The sequence below is a fragment of the Mandrillus leucophaeus genome, unplaced genomic scaffold (genome assembly GCF_000951045.1).
Source record: "Mandrillus leucophaeus isolate KB7577 unplaced genomic scaffold, Mleu.le_1.0 Scaffold495, whole genome shotgun sequence".
Taxonomy (NCBI): Eukaryota; Metazoa; Chordata; class Mammalia; order Primates; family Cercopithecidae; genus Mandrillus; species Mandrillus leucophaeus.
The window spans coordinates 927,224-945,882 of record NW_012105309.1 but is presented as its reverse complement, the minus strand read 5'-3'; the positions used below and the strand labels follow the sequence as shown (position 1 = coordinate 945,882).

General features: G+C 41.9%; 2 protein-coding genes across 4 annotated transcripts in view; one reads left to right on the top strand and one right to left on the bottom strand.

Moving 5' to 3' along the window:
- The window catches only part of ANGPT2 (angiopoietin 2), a 67,957-nt gene extending 50,510 nt beyond the window's left edge, over window positions 1–17,447 (bottom strand). For all 3 annotated transcript variants that reach the window (XM_011995690.1, XM_011995691.1, XM_011995692.1), the window contains exon 1: window positions 16,568–17,447. In XM_011995690.1, coding sequence (XP_011851080.1) covers window positions 16,568–16,855 — 288 coding nt within the window. In that variant the 5' untranslated portion in view covers window positions 16,856–17,447. The remainder of the gene's footprint in view (window positions 1–16,567) is intronic.
- Window positions 1–18,659, top strand: part of MCPH1 (microcephalin 1) — a 263,998-nt gene that overhangs the window by 144,336 nt on the left and 101,003 nt on the right. The gene's annotated exons all lie outside the window — the stretch shown is intronic.

Here is an 18,659-nt window from a genome sequence, read left to right as displayed (position 1 = left end):
GATAAAACGTGTATATAAATACCTACTGTGCTATGCTAGTGTGAAAATTAAGTGGAATGAGTTAGCACAGTTCCCAAACTGTGTGCCAAGGCACCCTGGGGTCCTTGCAACAAACAAATTGCAGTAAGGGAGACAGTCTGAATATTCAAGGGAAGCCCAGCAGTACTCAGTGTCTGTCAGCCACTGGAAGAATTCATAGCTCAACGCAGCTCATAGTTTCAACAGTATCAGCTCGTACCTCTGTAAAGCTAGGTTTTTGGTGGTTGTTCTTTGTGAAAAGCAAGTCCTACAGGAAAATTAGCGTAGAGCGTAAAATGCAGGTGGCAGTGTCCAATTTGATTCCAAAGTGTGAGACGCCAGGCAGCACCTAACTGGCAAATATATTCCATTCATACGTCACTGGGGTTACTTAAGACAGAACATGATCTTTTCTTAAAACTCAATTTATATGTATATTGGTATTTTCAAATAGCTACTAAATTGTCAAGACTTAAGTACTTAAATTATTTGGAACTAACCACTTAATAAAAGCAACTGTTAGGTATTTCTGTTGGCCTAGAGATCAACAGAGAAAAAATAGTGAATCACTAAGGGTGCCATGAGCTGAGAACGTTTGAGAACGTCTTGCTTAGAACCTTGCACTTGGTAGGATATAAACGCAACCTACCCTCTTCCTCCCCTTCCCGCAATCCAGGTATTGCCTTTAATTGTAATCTCTATGATTTTATATGTTTATCGGAAAACTAGTAAGTCAAAAAGAACTAATAAATTGTGTAAGACCTTCATTAAGATGTATCCTTCCGTGTTTTCCTAACTTCTGAGATCACTAGGAAAAACAGCCATGTTCCTTGCAAGCTGGCTGGCTGGCCCTGTCTTCTTTCAGGTGAACAGCATTTGTAACTACCGTGTACCTCGGAACAAGTGTTCTCAGAGCAACATGCACATGTTCCGTGGGTACCCATGGTTGTCTTCGGGCTAATGCGTTTTTGGAAGTGTAGATGGGTGCCAGTTTTACAAAACTCATGTGGTCCATTTCTGCTTGTAATTTATAGTTTGCCTCCTTGCCATCCTCACTTGCTCTAAGATGAACTAGTTTTATAACATTAGATTATACAGAAAAGCCAAATTTACTTGAACACCACAGCAATTTGGGAAGTAAACTTTCAGTGTGATTCTCCAAATGCTTGTGGTAAAAGTACAGGGACTTGAATCATTTTCCCATCATGAGTTTCAGTTATGGAGACCCGCCCCCTCTTTCTAACCCTCCTGCCTTGCATGCGTGTCTCTTGCAATGGAAGCTAGTGGAAAATTCCTCTCCCCTTTCACTCCGCTGCCATGAGTTATAAAAAGCATGCCATTCAGAATTGACGTTTTCTTCTGCATGCTTGAATTTTTACTCAACAACCGGAAGGGAAAAAAATTATTTCAAGAGATATTTCTCTATTTATCAAAGGGGCACAGAGCCACAGCAGCACTTTGGACCACCGTAGAATGGCTGACTCACTTGCCTCATCAGTAGATGGGCACATGTTCCTATCAAACAGTGAGTGCCTTTGAGTGATGGTGTGTGACACACAGCGCAGCAGCGCCATTTCTCAGAGCTGCAGCAACACTGGTTCACACAAGTCACTAGAGATTCCCATCTCCACTGACTCACTCAGTGGGAACAAAAGCTCCCATGCCGGTGGGAATGTGGGGCCAGGGGAGCACCGGAAGAAGGGAGCCGTGGCAGAGGTTTTCCTATTGTTAGGTTTGTTTGTTTGTTTCAGTGAGTCATCTTACCCCCATTTTTTTTTTTTAACCAAAACTCACTGTGGTTACTTCTCTAGTTTGGGTTATGACTCCTACAAGCCAGTTTAATTGTATCAGTGGTAGTGAATTCTTGAAAGCTTCCCTCAGTTGTAGAAGTTTAGTTTCAAATTGAAGTGGTCCAAGTGCCAGCTTAAGCTTTGCGGTTTAGCGTCTTTATTGAATCCCCCGCAGCGGAAGAACCTACATTGGAGTTTTGGCTGCTCTTTGGGATTCGAATTATGAGTAGTTGGTTCCACTAGAATCTTGACCCTCTCCTCAAGTGGCCTGAGGCACACTTTGACTTTAGGAGGCCAAAGTTAGAGCCTACGTGAAGGCTTTGTCCAAAATGCTTTTCCTGCGCCCCAGCATTTTCAGGTGGTGTGTGTAGACCTGACAGTACTCTACTCGTGCCTGACTTCCCAGCTATTGGTCCCCTGCCAGTTAGATGCCTTTCACGGACAAGTCCCTGCTAGCCTAAGAAATTTCCCGAAAATGGCAGTGTTAAACTCAGAATTGGGATTTGGATCCTCATCTCAATCATTATCCCCAGTGGTCACTAGCCCTCCTCTGGCCAGCTCGAGGAAAATGCTGGGGTTTTCGTTGCAGCTTACTTGCATATCAGTGGTCCTAGTAAGCGCTCAAGAGGAAAGATCAGACCAGCCAAACTTGCAAGGCAGGCTGATGAGCCAAGGTACAGAAAGTACACCTCATGGATTTTTATAATGATGGCCATAAGTCATAAAAGGTGAAGCTTAATGCAATTTAGAAAGATTTGAGGCTGGGTGCGGTGGCTCAAGCCTGTAATCCCAGCACTTTGGGAGGCCGAGACAGGCAGATCACAAGGTCAGGAGATCGAGACCATCCTGGCTAACCTGGTGAAACCCCGTCTCTACTACAAAATACAAAAAAACTAGCCGGGCGAGGTGGCGGGAGCCTGTAGTCCCAGCTACTTGGGAGGCTGAGGCAGGAGAATGGCGTAAACCCGGGAGACAGAGCTTGCAGTGAGCTGAGATCCGGCCACTGCACTCCAGCCTGGGCGACAGAGCGAGACTCTGTCTCAAAAAAAAAAAAAGAAAGATTTGAAAAAAAGGAAGAAAGGCCCTCTTGCTCACAGAAGCAAGCTCTCATTGGGAAAATTGTTGTGTATAACAAGCATCTCTCTCTGATGATGCTGGAAAAATAAGGTGCTATCAGGGAGGAAGGGAAGGGTTGAAAGACCAGAGTGAGCAGCAGATAGGCACTTGGGTCCTTCCTTTTATTCCCACCCTCTTTTCCACTGGCTGTTGATAAAGTTTCATCACTTTTTAGCTGTCTGTTGTATTTCAGTACCTTCTTGTTAACCTCTGATTATAACCTGGGGAGAATTATGTTTGACCAGTACTTAATGAATCAATCTAATCCTCAAAAGTTGGTTCTGGGCACCACGGAATAAACACCAAGACCACTCAACATATTTTCTGAAGAGTGGATTTCATTAGAAGGCAGGTTAGTCTTGGAACTCAGTCAAAGCAGCTTTAAGTCAGTCCAGCTCCACAGATTTCAGAGATAACAGTACAAGAAAAATGATACATGGGTTTGTACAGTTAAGTGTTGAAGTGTTGACTTCCATAAAAGAACACAAATGTCAATCTACAGCAGTACCATGGGTATGTAAATTGTGTTATACAGCAAAACACTGCACAGTGACAGGAAAGAACAAACTTTAACATGCACAACAGCATGGATGCATCACAGATAAAAGAGAGCAGAAAGGAGTATGCACTGATTGTTCCAATTATATGACATTCAAAACTTGGCAAAATTAACCCATGGTGGGTGACAAAGCAGAGTCGGGACTGTCCTTGAGAAGAGGGGGATATTGATGAGGAGGGACCTGAGGAAGCCACTGCAGGGCGGGAAGCCTTGTGTATCTTGAGCTGGGTGGTTATCACACAGGTGCGCACAGATATGGATGAGGAGGGGCATGGGGGAGCCATGTGCAGGGCAGGAAGTCCTCTATATCTTGAGCTGGGTGGTCATCGCACAGGTATGCACAGGTATAAAAATTTACCAAGTTGTACACTCACGATTTGTGAATTTTATTCTATGTAAGTTATATCTAAAAAAAAAACAAAAAAACCCTAGATTCCCTAAAACAGAGACAGCAGGGCTCGAGTCTGAGCTATAGCCATGCCAGCATCTAGATCCATGAAGAGGTTGGGGTTGGCCTTGCCCAGGTGATCACTCGGGGATGGGGGCGTGCTGTGAATGGAAGATGTGCCTGCTATCAGCGCTGATTTTGCCCACCCTTTATTTCTACAACGCCGTCTTCAAAAGAATTACACTTCAATTTTATACCAACTATCGTGCGTCTTCATGAATCCCTCCCCATCTGGAAAGCCTCGCCAAGCTGCCGCTCCATCTCCAGACTCTTCTCACTGGCTGCCGCTAGGTGGCTGCGAAGGGTGGCAGCGTCACTGGTGCCCAGCTCAGGCCGCAGCCATGTGGAAGCTGAATCCCCTGGGGCTCTGCCTCTTCCTGTGTGTGTGGGTCCTGGGAGTGAAGCAGTGTGGCGTGGGGTGGTTGCACACACCCCCAACTGCAGGGCTGCACCCAGACACGTGCGGTGACCCCGGCTCTGCAGCCACTTGTTGCCCTGGCACCAAGCCAGCCACTCAGCATCCAGCACCTCCTCACCTCTCCTCTGGGGTGAAGCGGAAACAAAAGTATGTGCCAAAATTGTTCTGCTCACCGTGTCCCAGATTTTCCACATCTGTTCCCACTTGGGGTGAGGGGTATGCTTCTGGTGTGACAGCTGTGGGCTGTGTAGGGTGGCGGGCGTTGGCGGTGAAGTCTGTTGTCCCTCCTGACCCACACATGAGGGGGTGTGGATTTTATATTGACATCTTTTTAAAATCTGTTTTATTGGAAGAGGCTCTGAAAGGAAGACATTTTATCAGAGTTTTGCGGCCTGTGTACGTTCTGATACCTCTCAGAGCTCGAGCTTCTTACCCATATAGGACAAGCTGTTGTGAAATTGAGTGAGACGATGTAGCCACATGGCGTGCACCTGATAAATGCCACCACAGTGATGGTCAGCAGCGTGGTCACCACTGTCATTTCACAATCGCAGCCCAAGGCGCCCAGGGGGAAGGAGTGCCTCTCTCTGTTTTGACCTTCTCTGACTGTTGTCCTAATAAACAGTGTCCTTTCTGCAAGAAGCTGTAGACTTTTGAAACAAGCAAGTGAAGGCGCTCCAAGGCCCTTGTTTTGAGAAGGGGCAAGTGCGTTCGGTAAGGGATTTCCTCAGGTGCTTACGTTCCACGGCTCCTGGGCCCCTGACTCAAGGCTGACCATCTCTGCTGATACTGACTTAGGATTTTAAATCACTTAAAATTGAGCTGGATAGAGAAAAGGTCCTAGTTCAGCTGAGAGGTCTGCTTATTCGTGATTTTTTTTCTTCTTTCTCATGCAGAGACTGTTTATTTTAGTGGCAGTGGTATTTGGGGGTGAAGAAGGGGAAAGGCAGAGTAGTGTGCCATCAGTTAATTCCATGCATGGCAGCTGTGACGTCTTCATGGCACGAGACAGGCCAATTATGTAACCGTAAACAAATTATATGTATTAAAAGTTGCCCAATTAAAGGTAAAAGCATGTATGGATTTATTGTTTTTGTTATTACCTAGAAGGGAGCCATGCTGTATTTGAAAAATATGCACAATTTCACATCACAAAATAACCAGTTGTTATTTGAGGGGATGGTGTTCTGATTAGTCTTAATTTTTTAACTCATAACATTTTTGTCCCAATCATCAACACTGTTAAGAACAGGTCACTGGTACAGTTAAGTTAAAAATGATTCAGGTCAGGAATTCCTGTCATTAACAATTTTTTATATTAAAGTTGGAAAAGTTTAAGGAAATTTAAGAACCTATTCCTTAATAGTTAAAAAAATAAGGAATTTCATATATGCCAAATGTTAAGCATAGATAATTAGCTTGTGGTTGGAATTTGATGGTTTTATGTTATTCAGCAAAATACAATAATGTACTTTCTCGGGCAGCATTTTTACACCAACATTTCCCATTAAGACCAGTTTGTTTAGGGAATTTTTAAGCTACATCTGTATGTAATAATTTTTTGAGATTCCAAAGACTACACAGTCTAATAAAACTCTAATCCTTCAACTATCTTCAGACTAATGTTTGTAATTATCCAGTAGATGACCAAGAATTGATATCATCTGTTGATTCCAGAAATTATGGCGAGAAAATGCTGTCAGGAACCCAAAGAAAATCAGAGGAAATGGTACCTCTTAGAAATTCTGAATCTTTTCTACTAAGATATGTGGCTTGACTGCTTAACCCCCAAATGCCTGCTTAGAAGGTAGTTTGGGGCTCTATTGTAATAATCATTTAGTTCCTGCCTTCTTCTGCCATAGAAACAACATGCAGAAGCAGCATTGCTTACGACACACACTGAACCTGAAGGGATGAATTACACGTGATGATGGAATGTGGCCATATTAACGCAGTCACAGCAGTGTGTTACCCAGTGGACAGTACTGGAGCGGTTTCCACAGAGGCATTCATGCGATATGCAGAATACAGACATTTTACACAAACACTTATGATGGTCCTTTTCAGTGTTGAAAAGGAATTCATTATCTTTCAGAGTAAACATGTGCTTTGAGGCATATAACTCGGAGGTATAGAAGTTAGATCGTTTAACCCAATGAGTGTGACTGGAATTAGAACCTTTAACTAATGTGAGATGTAGTATAGATCTTGATAAGTGTCTTTCTGGTGTTCCTGTTAAAATTCATTCTAATTATAGTTCCTGCAATTGTGTAGCATCGTACGGTTTCCAACACCCTTTGCTATCCATCATCTTATTTGAAACACATAATAATCTTACAAGTTCACTGATGTAGGTAACAACACTGGTACCGTTTCTGAAGATACACAGTGATTGTTTCGGCCAGTTAATTAAGGCAAGAGATCACTAAACAATCATTCTACAGTTATTCCTACTTTTTTTTTTTAAAGTCACTTATTAAGCAAAAGAAGCCAATCTGAAAAGGCTATATATTTTATGATTCCAACTCCATGACCTTCTGGAAAAGGGAAAACTGAAGATAGTAAAAGGATCAGGGGTTTCCAGGGTTAAGGGGAAGAAAGGCTGTGCAGGCAGAGCACACAGGACTCTTAGGGCAGTGAAGCTGCTCTGTGTGATTCTTCAGTGGTGGATCCATGGCTTCATATATTTGTCCAAACCCACAGAATGTACAGCATGTCAACTGCGGGCTCTGGGTGATAATGATGTGTCAATGTAGATTCATCAGTTTTAACAAACGCACCACTCTGGTGCAGGATGTGGATCGTAGGGGAGGTGACTGTGTGTGTGCCACGGAGGGGGGATGTCGGAACTCTCTGTACTTTTCTCTCAATGTTGCTGTGAATCTAAAACTGCTCTAAAAAAAAATAGTCTTTTAAAAAATCATTTACTACATATGAAAAGGAACAAGTAAAGCAACAACAACAAAATGTTATTCTGTAGTTTCAGATTGCACCAGTAAACCTAGCCAGCCCTCACTAGGGTCTTCTGATGGTTATATAGTTAAAAGTACACCAGCACCCCTGAGAGTAACTTCAGAGGCACGCTGGTCTAATGGTAATGGCGTCGACTTCACACGTCAACATTTTTTTTTAAAGTAGATTTTCTTGAATCTGATCGTGTCCAAGATACCTCTTCTTTTGGTATAGAATGCCTTTATTCAAACTACAGGAGAACGCGAACATATCCCTTTGCTGTAGTTTGGCTAAATTCCTGAGGCTGGCTTGGGCCAGAAACAAAATCCCTGAAATGGTCTCTCTTTTTTTTTTTTTTTTTTTTTTTTAAACCCTCTCCCTTTTTCCTTCTGGTTGGTGGTCTTGGGGCCTCCAAGGCCCCTCAGGCAGAGGGGAACTGGCAGTTTCCCCATTCGTTTTTGGCACTTCTTGAATGGAAAAGCGAACGTCAGACGGTCCTTATAAAGTTCCACGTGATTCAGCCACCCATACCGAGGATGGCCCTGGCCGTGGATTTACACATAAGACAACTTCATGGCGTATTTTCCCCTTTGGCTGTTGAATGTAACTACCAAGATATGCGTTGGGCAGACAAAATAGAAATCTTCCGTGTGTAGCATGTCCAGTTGGATACTGTTCGTGACATAGAGACGAGCCCACAACTCGGGTTTAACCTTCATCCTTGAAATTTGCCAGAACAAAATTTTCATAATGAAGGTGCTAATGTATTTTCTGAAATACTGAGTACTTCAGACAGGGAGATGTGGGTGGTATCTAGTAGCCTTGTCATAAGACCCGTATTAGACTAATAGGAGTCTTATCCCCAGATTAAGCCACCTGGACAGTCCACCTCCAGTCAACAAGAGTGTTAACATGGGAGTAAGTGTGACAAATGCCCAGTTGATCTGGACTAAATGTGACATAATTGAGAAACAGATCCTACAAGAGCTGGATTTTAAAAAGAGAGGGGAAAAAAAAATGGAAAGGCTAGCTGCTTGCTTCTTTTTAAGACTTTGTTCATGTTCTCTCCCCCAAAAGCCAATTATGATTATAATTAATCAGCCCACAGAAAATGATTCTCTATGAGATGTCATCAACATGATAAAATAATCCATTTCCCAAGACTTGTATATCTTAGTATCTCATCTCTTTAAAAAGCTCCATTGTCCATAAAAATTATAAAATTACATATTTTTTAATGACAGGTAATTTTTAATGTATATTTTTAATTTGGTCGTTGGTTTTAAAAATGTTAAAATATTAAATATCAACTGTGAATATTTTGTGGTGGTAAGTTGTCAGGTTAATGCAAAGATTCCAAAAATAATTCACAGACATGTGAAAGGTTGCTCAGAGGGAGAACCAGTCTGATTTTGGAGAAAGTAATCACCGTCAGAGGAGCCCTCCGGGGGAGCGGGAGCGTCCACGGGTTTCAGTGAGGTTCTAGATGAATTGCAAAGAGAGGTTTTAGCTGGTTGCAGGAGGGGCTCTGGTAAAAGGATTAGGTCCAGTTCTCAGGAGTTTTTTAATAGGTTTCACATCTTTTGTCAACTGATGCAAGGAAGGATTAGAACAGAAAAGAAAGGTGATTTCATGGAGAAATATCTAATTAAAATATTAAAGACAGTCGGCTGGCACACCTGACCTACAGTCCCGGCGGTGGTAGGCAGAGTTCCTTTCCCTGTTTTTAAACCACACATAAAACAGTCATTTTAATCCCAACAAATGGTTCAAACTGTTATTCTAAACCACTGCCCATGATTTTTTTTTTTTTTTTTACTGTTTTTATTTACATCAAATCATTCAACTTCACATCATTTTCTTTTTAAGCATTAACATAATGCAAGTGCCAGGCCGTTTTTGGTGATCCCATCTGTAGAAGGTTAGATGGACAATAACACTCAAATAGTTTTTAAACTCTAATAGTGGGAAGGCAAGGCCACATGGAACTTCCCTGAGACTGAATTTCATTGGCCTGCCTTTCAAGTGGTGTACTGTGAAATCCAGCATTTCACCCCGTCAACTTCCAGAACAGGGCTGTAACTAGATGTATGGTTTGTAAGAATATCCATGTATACTTCCCCTTGTTTATAACAACTTGTCGGGGGGGAGGGGTTGTCCTTTTTTTTTTTTTTTTTTTTTTTTTTTTGAGACAGGATCTCACTGTGTCACCCAGGCTGGAGAACAATGGTGCCATCCTGGCTCACTGCAGCCTCCATCTTCTCAGTTCAAATGATCCTCCCACCTCACCCTCCTGAGTAGCTGGGACTACAGGTGTTACCACCACGCCTGGGTTATTTTTGTATTTTTTGGTAGAGACGGGGTTTCATCATGTTGGCCAGGCTGGTTTTGAACTCCTGAGCTCAAGCGATCCACCTGCTTCAGCCTCCCAAAGTGCTGGAATTACAGGCATGAGCCACTGCACCCAGCCACCTAAATTTGTTTTTAGTCTTCTGAACTATTAAATAGTTGTACCAATTAAACCAATTGCACCAATTCTACTACAAGGTGGAATTTCTTATCATTCCTTTACAAACAGGATATTCCCAGTTGCTTGTTTTTGCTGGTTTTCTTAGCAGCTTCAGCGCCATCCTCACATAGAAGGGCTGGCGTCTCACCTTTCTAGGGGTGAGAACAAAGCTGTGCTCTCAGCAACTGGAATCTGTCAAGTCTTCTGTGGGGACTTGGTATTTCAGGTCCTGATGCTGGCCTAGGAGTGCCCTGCACTTGTCTAAAGATCGGAGTCCCAGTGGGTGAGAATTGCTGCCAAGACTAACCAGGGGTGTCAACCAGTTACTTAACTTCTCAGGCTCACTTTTTTTTTTATTTTTAATAAAAACAAATTATTGAAGAGGTAATTTTAATAAGTACTATATAATAAGTACTATAGCATATACAGTGTTTACATATAGGCATTAAATATTAAGAATGTTTATTTCAGAATCATATAATTATACCTAATATTTACTTTTTGTCAGTCTTTGTATATTCTCCATTTTTTGCAATATCCATATATTACTTAGGTAATAGGAATAGCAACCATTCAAAAATAGTTCTCATTGATTTTCCTTTTATAAAAGGGTTTCCATGTAGTGACCAAGGACTTAACATCATCCCCACCCCACAGTCCCGCCCATGCCTGACTCCCTTTGCGCTGTGTTTAATTTCTCATTTCATTCATTTACCCTTCTGTGCAGCACATACCAGCTGCTGCTACACTACTGACCAAAAGCATAGTCATTGTCTTTTTGTTCTTTTTTAAAAGAGACAGGGTCTCACTCTGTTGCCCAGGCTGCTGTGCAATGGCGCCATCATAGTTCACTGCAACCTTGACTTCCTGGACTCAGGCAATCCTCCCACCTCAGCCTCCCAAGCAGCCGGAACCACAGCTGCGTGCCATAGTAGAGATGGGGTCTCACTCTGTTGACCAGGCTGGCCTTGAACTCCTGGCCTCAAAGTGTCCTCCCATCTCGGCCTCTCAAAGCTCTAGGATTACAGGTGTGAGCCACTGTGCCTGGCTTTAGGCATTTTCTTCCCCCCCGACTTCTTCCAGGCACCTAGAACCAACACTGCCTGGACACGTGTAGGTCCTCGATAAATATTTTTTGAACAAATAAATAAACTTTCATGGCTCCTGCCCCGAACTTGAAACCCCCCTACGAGGGGGGGCGGGGTCGTGTGGTGTGCACTCACTCACGCGAATGAACTGAGAAATAACGCACTTCTGCCCAAATTCATACTCATTCACACTCCTCTCAGCAGCTTTCTGCAGTCTTCCCAGCCCCACGGAAAAGTCTGCTTTTGTCAGAGAGGGGGATATGCGTGCTTTCCCGTATTTACTTTACTGCTGGGCAATCCATACAAGGCAGCTAAACTGCAGAGGGCACTGGTGTTAGCATGCCCCGTGTTTATAAGGGACTTAAAAAAATATACAGGCTTGCATCCACCATACCTACCATACTTGCGTGCTAGAGATATTCCCGGGACAAAATGAGGTGAGGTGTGGACAGTGCTTTAAAGTGATTCAGAGCTACCCTGTTAGGATCGCTACCTTAGTGATGAATGGTGCGGCTGCAAAGTTGAGTGGCTGTCTTTATATCAGAATAATTCTAGAATAATTTAGGAGAAAATTCTCATTGTTAGGTTCCTTCAAGCCCAAGGAGGCTATAGCGAAAAGAGAATAGGTGTTGGCTGTCTAGATGGGCGCTGTTTAATTAGAGTCGACCGTATCAGTTGCTAAATGAAGCCAATCTGACAGGACTATCCTGTAGAACAAATATATATTTTGTATATTTAATATGATATGTGTATGTGTGTAAACACACACACACAAACATACATATATACAGCGAGAGAGAGAATGGTTTGCCTGCTGACTTGCCATTAAGTACCGTAAACATCCTGCAAATTGTGAACAGCTAATTGGAAAACAGTCTGTCCGTGTTCATGATTCATTGTATGCATCCTCTTGATCTCAACTCAGGAAATCCACAAAGCTGTCCAGGCCCTGCTGTCATTTTGTGGCCAGATATGGAAAGATATAAACCACCTCCTTTCTTCCCTGTCAAAACAGTTGTGCCACATCCTCCCTCTCTTCCTCATCTTGACTGACTCCCTCACAGGTGGTGTCTCTGTCTCTCCTGCCCCTGCCCCCACACACACCTTTATTCCTTTACCTCAATCTTTCAAATGTTGCTCTTTGTTCCTAAATACAATCTTCCCTCCAACCTCTTGTCATGTCATTTGTGGGCCAGGAAAGATCCTGATTATGCTACAATGCCACTGTACGTGTTTTAAAAAGAAGGAAAGCTGTACATTTGATATTAAATTTGGCATTTTAAATAAAGGGCTGGTAAAAGAAATCTCTGAGTGCTAATCTCCAAGAAAGGGATGGAAGACTGGGGAAGGAGAATCTGCTTCCTATTTCCACCATTTCAATAGCCTGACATTTTTTTTACCTTGCCCATATCTTTCATAATATTTTTGTTTTATTTTTTAAATTACTCCCATGATGGTAGAGTTGATTTGAACTCTTGTTTTTCCATTTTAAATATACAAAATTTCAGTTATTTTATGGATTAAAATAAGCACCATGGACCATCCTGAGCATCTGATCACCACTGATAAGACAATTATCCTTCTCAAGTTCCGTGTACACTTGTAGATTACAGATACACTTGTGGATTACAACCTGTTTACAACTGTAAAGAGCCAAATTGACTAAAATCAGAAAAATTTCAGACTTCAGTATTGAGACTATATGGATTATCTGGTGTCTCAGTAGAAGGTAAGATTATGGAAATCCATTTCCTAGTTCTAGACTCTGCAAGCAAATAGTATGATACCTGACTAGTTAATCCAGTATCTCAGACAACGCCATTTAGTAAACAAAGACTACTTGACCACAGAAAACAAATGATATATGTATAATATGTAATCCACATAGAGTAAACATGTATTATATTTTATATATTTTATATACTGTAGAGGCACATATTGTACTACACATATACATATTGCATAAGAGATATAGTAAACTATATTTGTATTTTCCAAATTTAAATATATTGCACTTCCCCTACCATAGTGAAACTGTCTCTTCTACATTCCTTACTGCATTCCTTACTATATAGTAATACTAACACTGAGCACAGTCATATTTCACCACTCAGGATGTAGCCAGCGGATACAGTAATGGTTCTTGTCCTCCACTATCACAAGAGACCAGTGGCTGTGAATGGGATGGGATTTTTTTCTTTCCTCTAATGAACCAAGCCCTGGGTTTTATTGTTGTTGTTTTAATATACAGCTAATGAGTGTTTTGTAGCCACACACGACAACACACACACACACACAGTCCCTAGCAAGGGCAGGGTGGGACTGGCGGGCTGGGTTCCTCTACGAGCCTCTCACCATCCGTTTCTCCCAGTGACAGCAGCTATGTTTGAAGAGCATAACTGCGTGGTTTGCTATGCATTGATTCATGAGTAGTAGCTATCACATCTTATTAAAAAGATACACTGTTATTACTTTTAAAGAAAGAAAAGGATTGCAATTCACATTTATAGTTTCCAGCCTGTTCTTGTGTCGTTTAAAAAACAAACAAACAAACAAACAAAAAAGATGGCAGAGGAAATGTTTGCATCCGTAGTAGGCATCAAGTTTATTTTTCAAATCATTCTGTTTTAAAGTGTTCATAGACTTGCAGTTGTTTATAGGTATGAGGCACTCATCAGTGTGAAATAGTTATTTCCTTTCCATATTTCCTCTTATCAGGAAAAAAAATCCCTTTGTTCTTACAATCCGTTTTGCTAAATTATTTGTGAGTTTTTATAAAGTGTGTTTAATATCACCAGGGCAGAGGTTCAGACTAGTTGCAGGATTAGCAAGAGAGACGTAGCATGAGTAGTCTTTGGTCCACTGCAGTGTGTTTCATGTGCTAGCGATCATGAATTTATCTTATCCTTGTTTAACTACTACACAGCGAGTGAGCTGTCCTGTGTTGTTCCATTCATATTCCTCTGAGTTCATTCAGAAGCCTGACACTTCCTTTGCCGGACAGATAAAAGGGGCAGCGTGGGACCTTTCGGTGATGTGAAACCTGCTTTCTTAGTCGAAGCTCCCTAGGCTATGCTGACCACTCAGAGGTTGAACTACTATTTATTTGCCCTAAAATGAACCAGAAACTTGGTCTTAATTTCCTTCCTGACAAGTGTTTTAATTTCCTAAAAGTGTACAGATTTTGTCGTGGGTTGTTTTTCAATCTTTCATTTTTAGTGCTGATCCAGGAGGGAAAGGAGATATGGAAACTGTTTTTTTTTTTTCCCCAAAAAATAGCTCAAAAGAAAATATGTAAAACCATGAAAAACACAGAATTGTGCTGCTGCTTTCTGTGCTAATCAAATCAGTGGGTGTTAGGTTGTAATGGTGACCCTTTAACTGTGTGGCTTATCTATCATTCCATTTCATATTATTTTCTTCCTCATGAGAAAATCAGTGTTTATTATCACAGGTGACAAAACACAGGAGATACACAAACAGGTTACATTTAATCACTTTAAGTGGGTTTCATCTTTGCTTTTTTGTTTTCATTCCCAAGCCAGAAGCCTGTAAACCAAGCGAGAGTGCAAATTGCCTTTCTCAGGTGCACATCGCTGAGATAGGCTGGGAGAACAGGTGTGGAGCTCGTGCAAAGATAAACATTAAGTCATTCTTGGTGAAACGGTATTTAGCTAGACAGCTGAAGACGGACTTTTGAAGTAGCATTGTGATACTGCTGTTCAAATATTGACTCAGTGAACCTGGAAAGGAAGAAATTTTGGTCGCCTAACATAGAATTCCTTGTCTTTTTCTGTCTTTATCTCAAAGACCCAACAGAAGGGGTAGTTTACCTACGAAAGAAATATGAGCTTTGCTTATGGAGTTTCAGGTATACCTAACGTAGGCTTAATTAAGCAAATACAATTTAGCAGCCTTGCACTTAGCCAAGCAGTCTTTTATGTTTCCTGGCCATTTCTTCTAGGAGATGACTTGCCCGTCAGGCAGATTAGAATATTTACTGCAATGCGTCTTTCATCCCTCACTGTGACTCTGTAACCACGGTAGATGTGGGAAAGTCATTAAACATCAGCATGACGATTTACAAAGAAATAGGAAGTTCAAGTTAAGCAGATATTTAGGATATAGTTTGCCTTCCACATATTTCAACCTGTGTTGCTGCATACTTTTTAAGCTTAGCATAATTATTTACACAGCTATGAATTTTAGAAGATGTTTGAAAGCAGACCACAGTGACCTGGGAAAGGAGGGAAACTTACTGGAGCACTGAGCCAGGAGCTTAAAAAGACATTGCTAGTGAGTTTTATATTACATGAAATCTGTATTTGATAGGTCATTTTGGTAAGTTTTTGTTTTCAATGACTCCTCTTGACACAGTAACCAGTGGTGCTGGGAACATTCATTCACATTGATTTGTTTAAGCTCATGACTCAAATAATAACTTAGTTGTTTTCTCTCTGAAGGTAGGGGAGGTAATGAGAAGCACAGATTAGGCTCCAAAATCCGTTCTGAGATTCAGATAAGGTGTCCTAACAAAAGGCTTATGGTGAAATGAAAGAGTGAGAAAATTGTGCTTTTCTAGGGTAACGTGTCAAATGAGGCTTACCAACTTTTAAAAGACTTTATATACCTTTAGATAATCACATTCCCTGCCATGTAAACATTGTGATGTAATGGCATCATCATGCTACTTAACAATTAATGTATGCATTTTGTTTAAACTTCCTTTAGAATACATATAGTCCATATAAAGAAAATTCCAGGGTCGTTTTGGGTTTTATATAAATAGCTCACATGTTTACATGTAAAAAAAAATTATTTGTGAAAGAAAAACAGAGCTTTCAATATCCTATTTTGGTTACATCTCCATAAAAAGTCTAGGAAACAGTGGGATCATCTGTGAAACAGTGGAATCACCCCAAGAACAAACTGTCAGATCGTCCTGTCGTGGCATGACTTGAACATAACTGTCCCACGTGGGGACGCATGCCGCACTGGTTGCTGGAACTGACGGGGGCTGCAGTGCTGAATATCTTTGGGACACTTGGGAAATGTGCCCCGGTTTACAGACGGCAAAAGCCCTTAGCAGTAGGACCCTGAGATTCTGAGAAACACAAGGTCTGCTTTATTTAATTTCCTCTCGTTTACCGAGAGTCACAACCTATTTTAGTAAATAAATTCAGGAAATTGGTAAAGCACTTTACTCCATCCGTTATGCCTCGGTCATCAGCATGCTTGTCACGGTCTTCCTGGCTCGCGGGCTGCTGTGGCTCACAGCCTTCCCTCACTTGCCTGCAACCAGCTGAGAACCTCCGTGGTGATGGGTGTTACTGAGCTTAAACGATGTAAACAAACAAAACGGCACACAAGTTGTGCAGAGAAGTGTATTTCCTCTACCTTGTTAGTAGAGATTTCTAACTTTAGAGATTTTCTGTATTGACTCTGGCATTCTTTCCAAATAATTATTTTCACCCTGGGGACGACCCACACACCCTGGGATAGAATAAAAGAAATGATCTTTCATTTGAGGGTACCAGCAACCCGCTCTCCAGCTCTAATCCTCTTTATCCTTCTTCTTCGTTTTTTTTTGGTTGTTAAAACCTGAGCTGCTGCCAAGCTGATCTTAATAGCATGGATTGTTCACAAAGACAGATGGATTTTTTTCCTACCTTCATTAGCCACTGAGTGTTGTTTTCCATGATGTTCTCCAGCACTTGCAGCCTCTGCACCGAGTCATCGTATTCTAGCGGCGCGTCCCTCTGCACAGCATTGGACACGTAGGGGCTGGAGGAAGAGCGGCAGTTGTCCATCTCTGGCAGGAGGAAAGTGTAGCTGCAGGACCCATGCTGGACCTGATACTGCTTCTTTCCTATGCTGTCCATGCTCTTCCGAAAGTTGTTATAGGCTGTGGCCAAGACAAGATCACAGCTCAGGGTAAAGAAAACAATCTGCCACATTCTTTCTTCAGTAATAAGCCAGCAGCTTAGCAAACTTGAAGGCACACACAGGTCAAGAGTCCCGAGCTGCTGCTGTCTAAAACGCAGGGCTCCTACGCTGCCATGGCTGGGTCCGTCAATGAAAGTCTTCTCTTTCCTCTTTTTCCAGTAGCAAACTTGGTTTTTAGTGCTGTGTTCTCTCCAGGCATGCAGTAAACTGTCAGATTGCAGTGGGAAGAACAGTCCTGCTCACTTGGGAGGGCTGTGTCAGCTTTTACAGAGCAGCTTTCACGGTCCTTTGTTCCTCTCTCCCCAGATCCTACAGTGTCAGTATCCGAATCAATCACTTTCCTTTCCTTATATGATAAGTTGATAAGAGCAGCCAGACATGTGTAGTGGGCTGCTCCGCCCTCCTGGCTTATCCGTTATCTTCCTGTAGGGGGTCATTAGCCAGGCAACAGGAAAAATCAGAGCAGAATGCCTGCCGTCCAACCAGGACCCATGCCGCAGAAACCCTCTGGGAAAAACCGATCCGTCACAGGACCCCTGGGCATTTCCTAGGCACCACCCCAATTAAGTATTTCCTAGAGAGAGCAGTTGATCTCTTTTGTCTGAAACTGATTTTGCCGTGCTAAACTGGCAAAATATCTGAGGTAATAACTTTAATGTTAAAGTACAATGAAAGTTCCTGTTTTTTCCTTTAGGAATAAAAATACTACAAATAGGTCAGGACTTCGGTTTATTTTTGTTATTACAAATAAAGAGGAAGAAGTTTGGCTCCTGTAAACGTGTGCCTTTTCAGAGGGAAAAATAGATTCATTGATATTAGTTGATTCTTGAAACACTAGCCAAGTTAGAAAAGATTTTCATTTCAAAACAGTTGGATAGGGAGATCTTCTGTTATTAAGTCACGTTAGAAACATCAGTTTCTGAGCTCTGACCTTTATTCTTTAAAAAAAATCCACTTGGATAGTCACACTAACAATGCACTGTACTGATTAAGTTCATTGCATTACAATAGAGAAATTAGAATTTAAGTGTGTGTGTAGAAAGAAGAACACAAACTATTTTTTTTTTTTTGAGATGGAGTCTTGCTCTGTCACCCAGGCTAGAGTGCAGTGGGGTGATTTCGGCTCACTGCAACCTCTGCCTTCCGGGTTCAAGTGATTCTCTTGCCTCAGGCTCCTGAGCAGCTGGGATTACAGGCGCACGCCACCACGCCCAGCTAATTTTTATATTTTTAGTAGAGGCGGGGTTTCACCATGGTAGTCAGGCTGGTCTCAAACTCCTGACCTTGTGATCGACTCGCCCCTGGCCTCCCAAAGTGCTGGGATTGCAGGCGTGAGCCACCGTGCCCAGCCCACAAACTTCTTTATTGTGTCAGGATTTGTTGACATCTCAGCATTTTGTAACACATTATCAATTACATTAGTCCCCCTTGGTATTAGACTCAGACAAGTCACTTCCCTATTTTAATTAAGCTCTAATGTCCTCATCTGTGCAATTCAAGGGGTGCACTCACAGGATTTTTCAACTTCAATCCTATGGCTCTGTAAATCCTACGAGTCAGTTCCTTTAACAACTAAAACTTAATACTTCAGAGATTAATAATATGTTAACTCACCAGCCCAAGTGTACATAGGGAAAAAGCCCCTTGCCTTTGCTGTGGTTTGTTTATCTCTCAAGATACAAGGTTTATTATTCCCAGTGAGCGCTGAATACCTGGTACCCTGACTTAACAGACCACGTCTACCCATAAAAGATCTTTATTTTTCACTAAGTTCTAACCGAAAGACAGCCTTTCCTTTATCTGTGAATAGTTAAC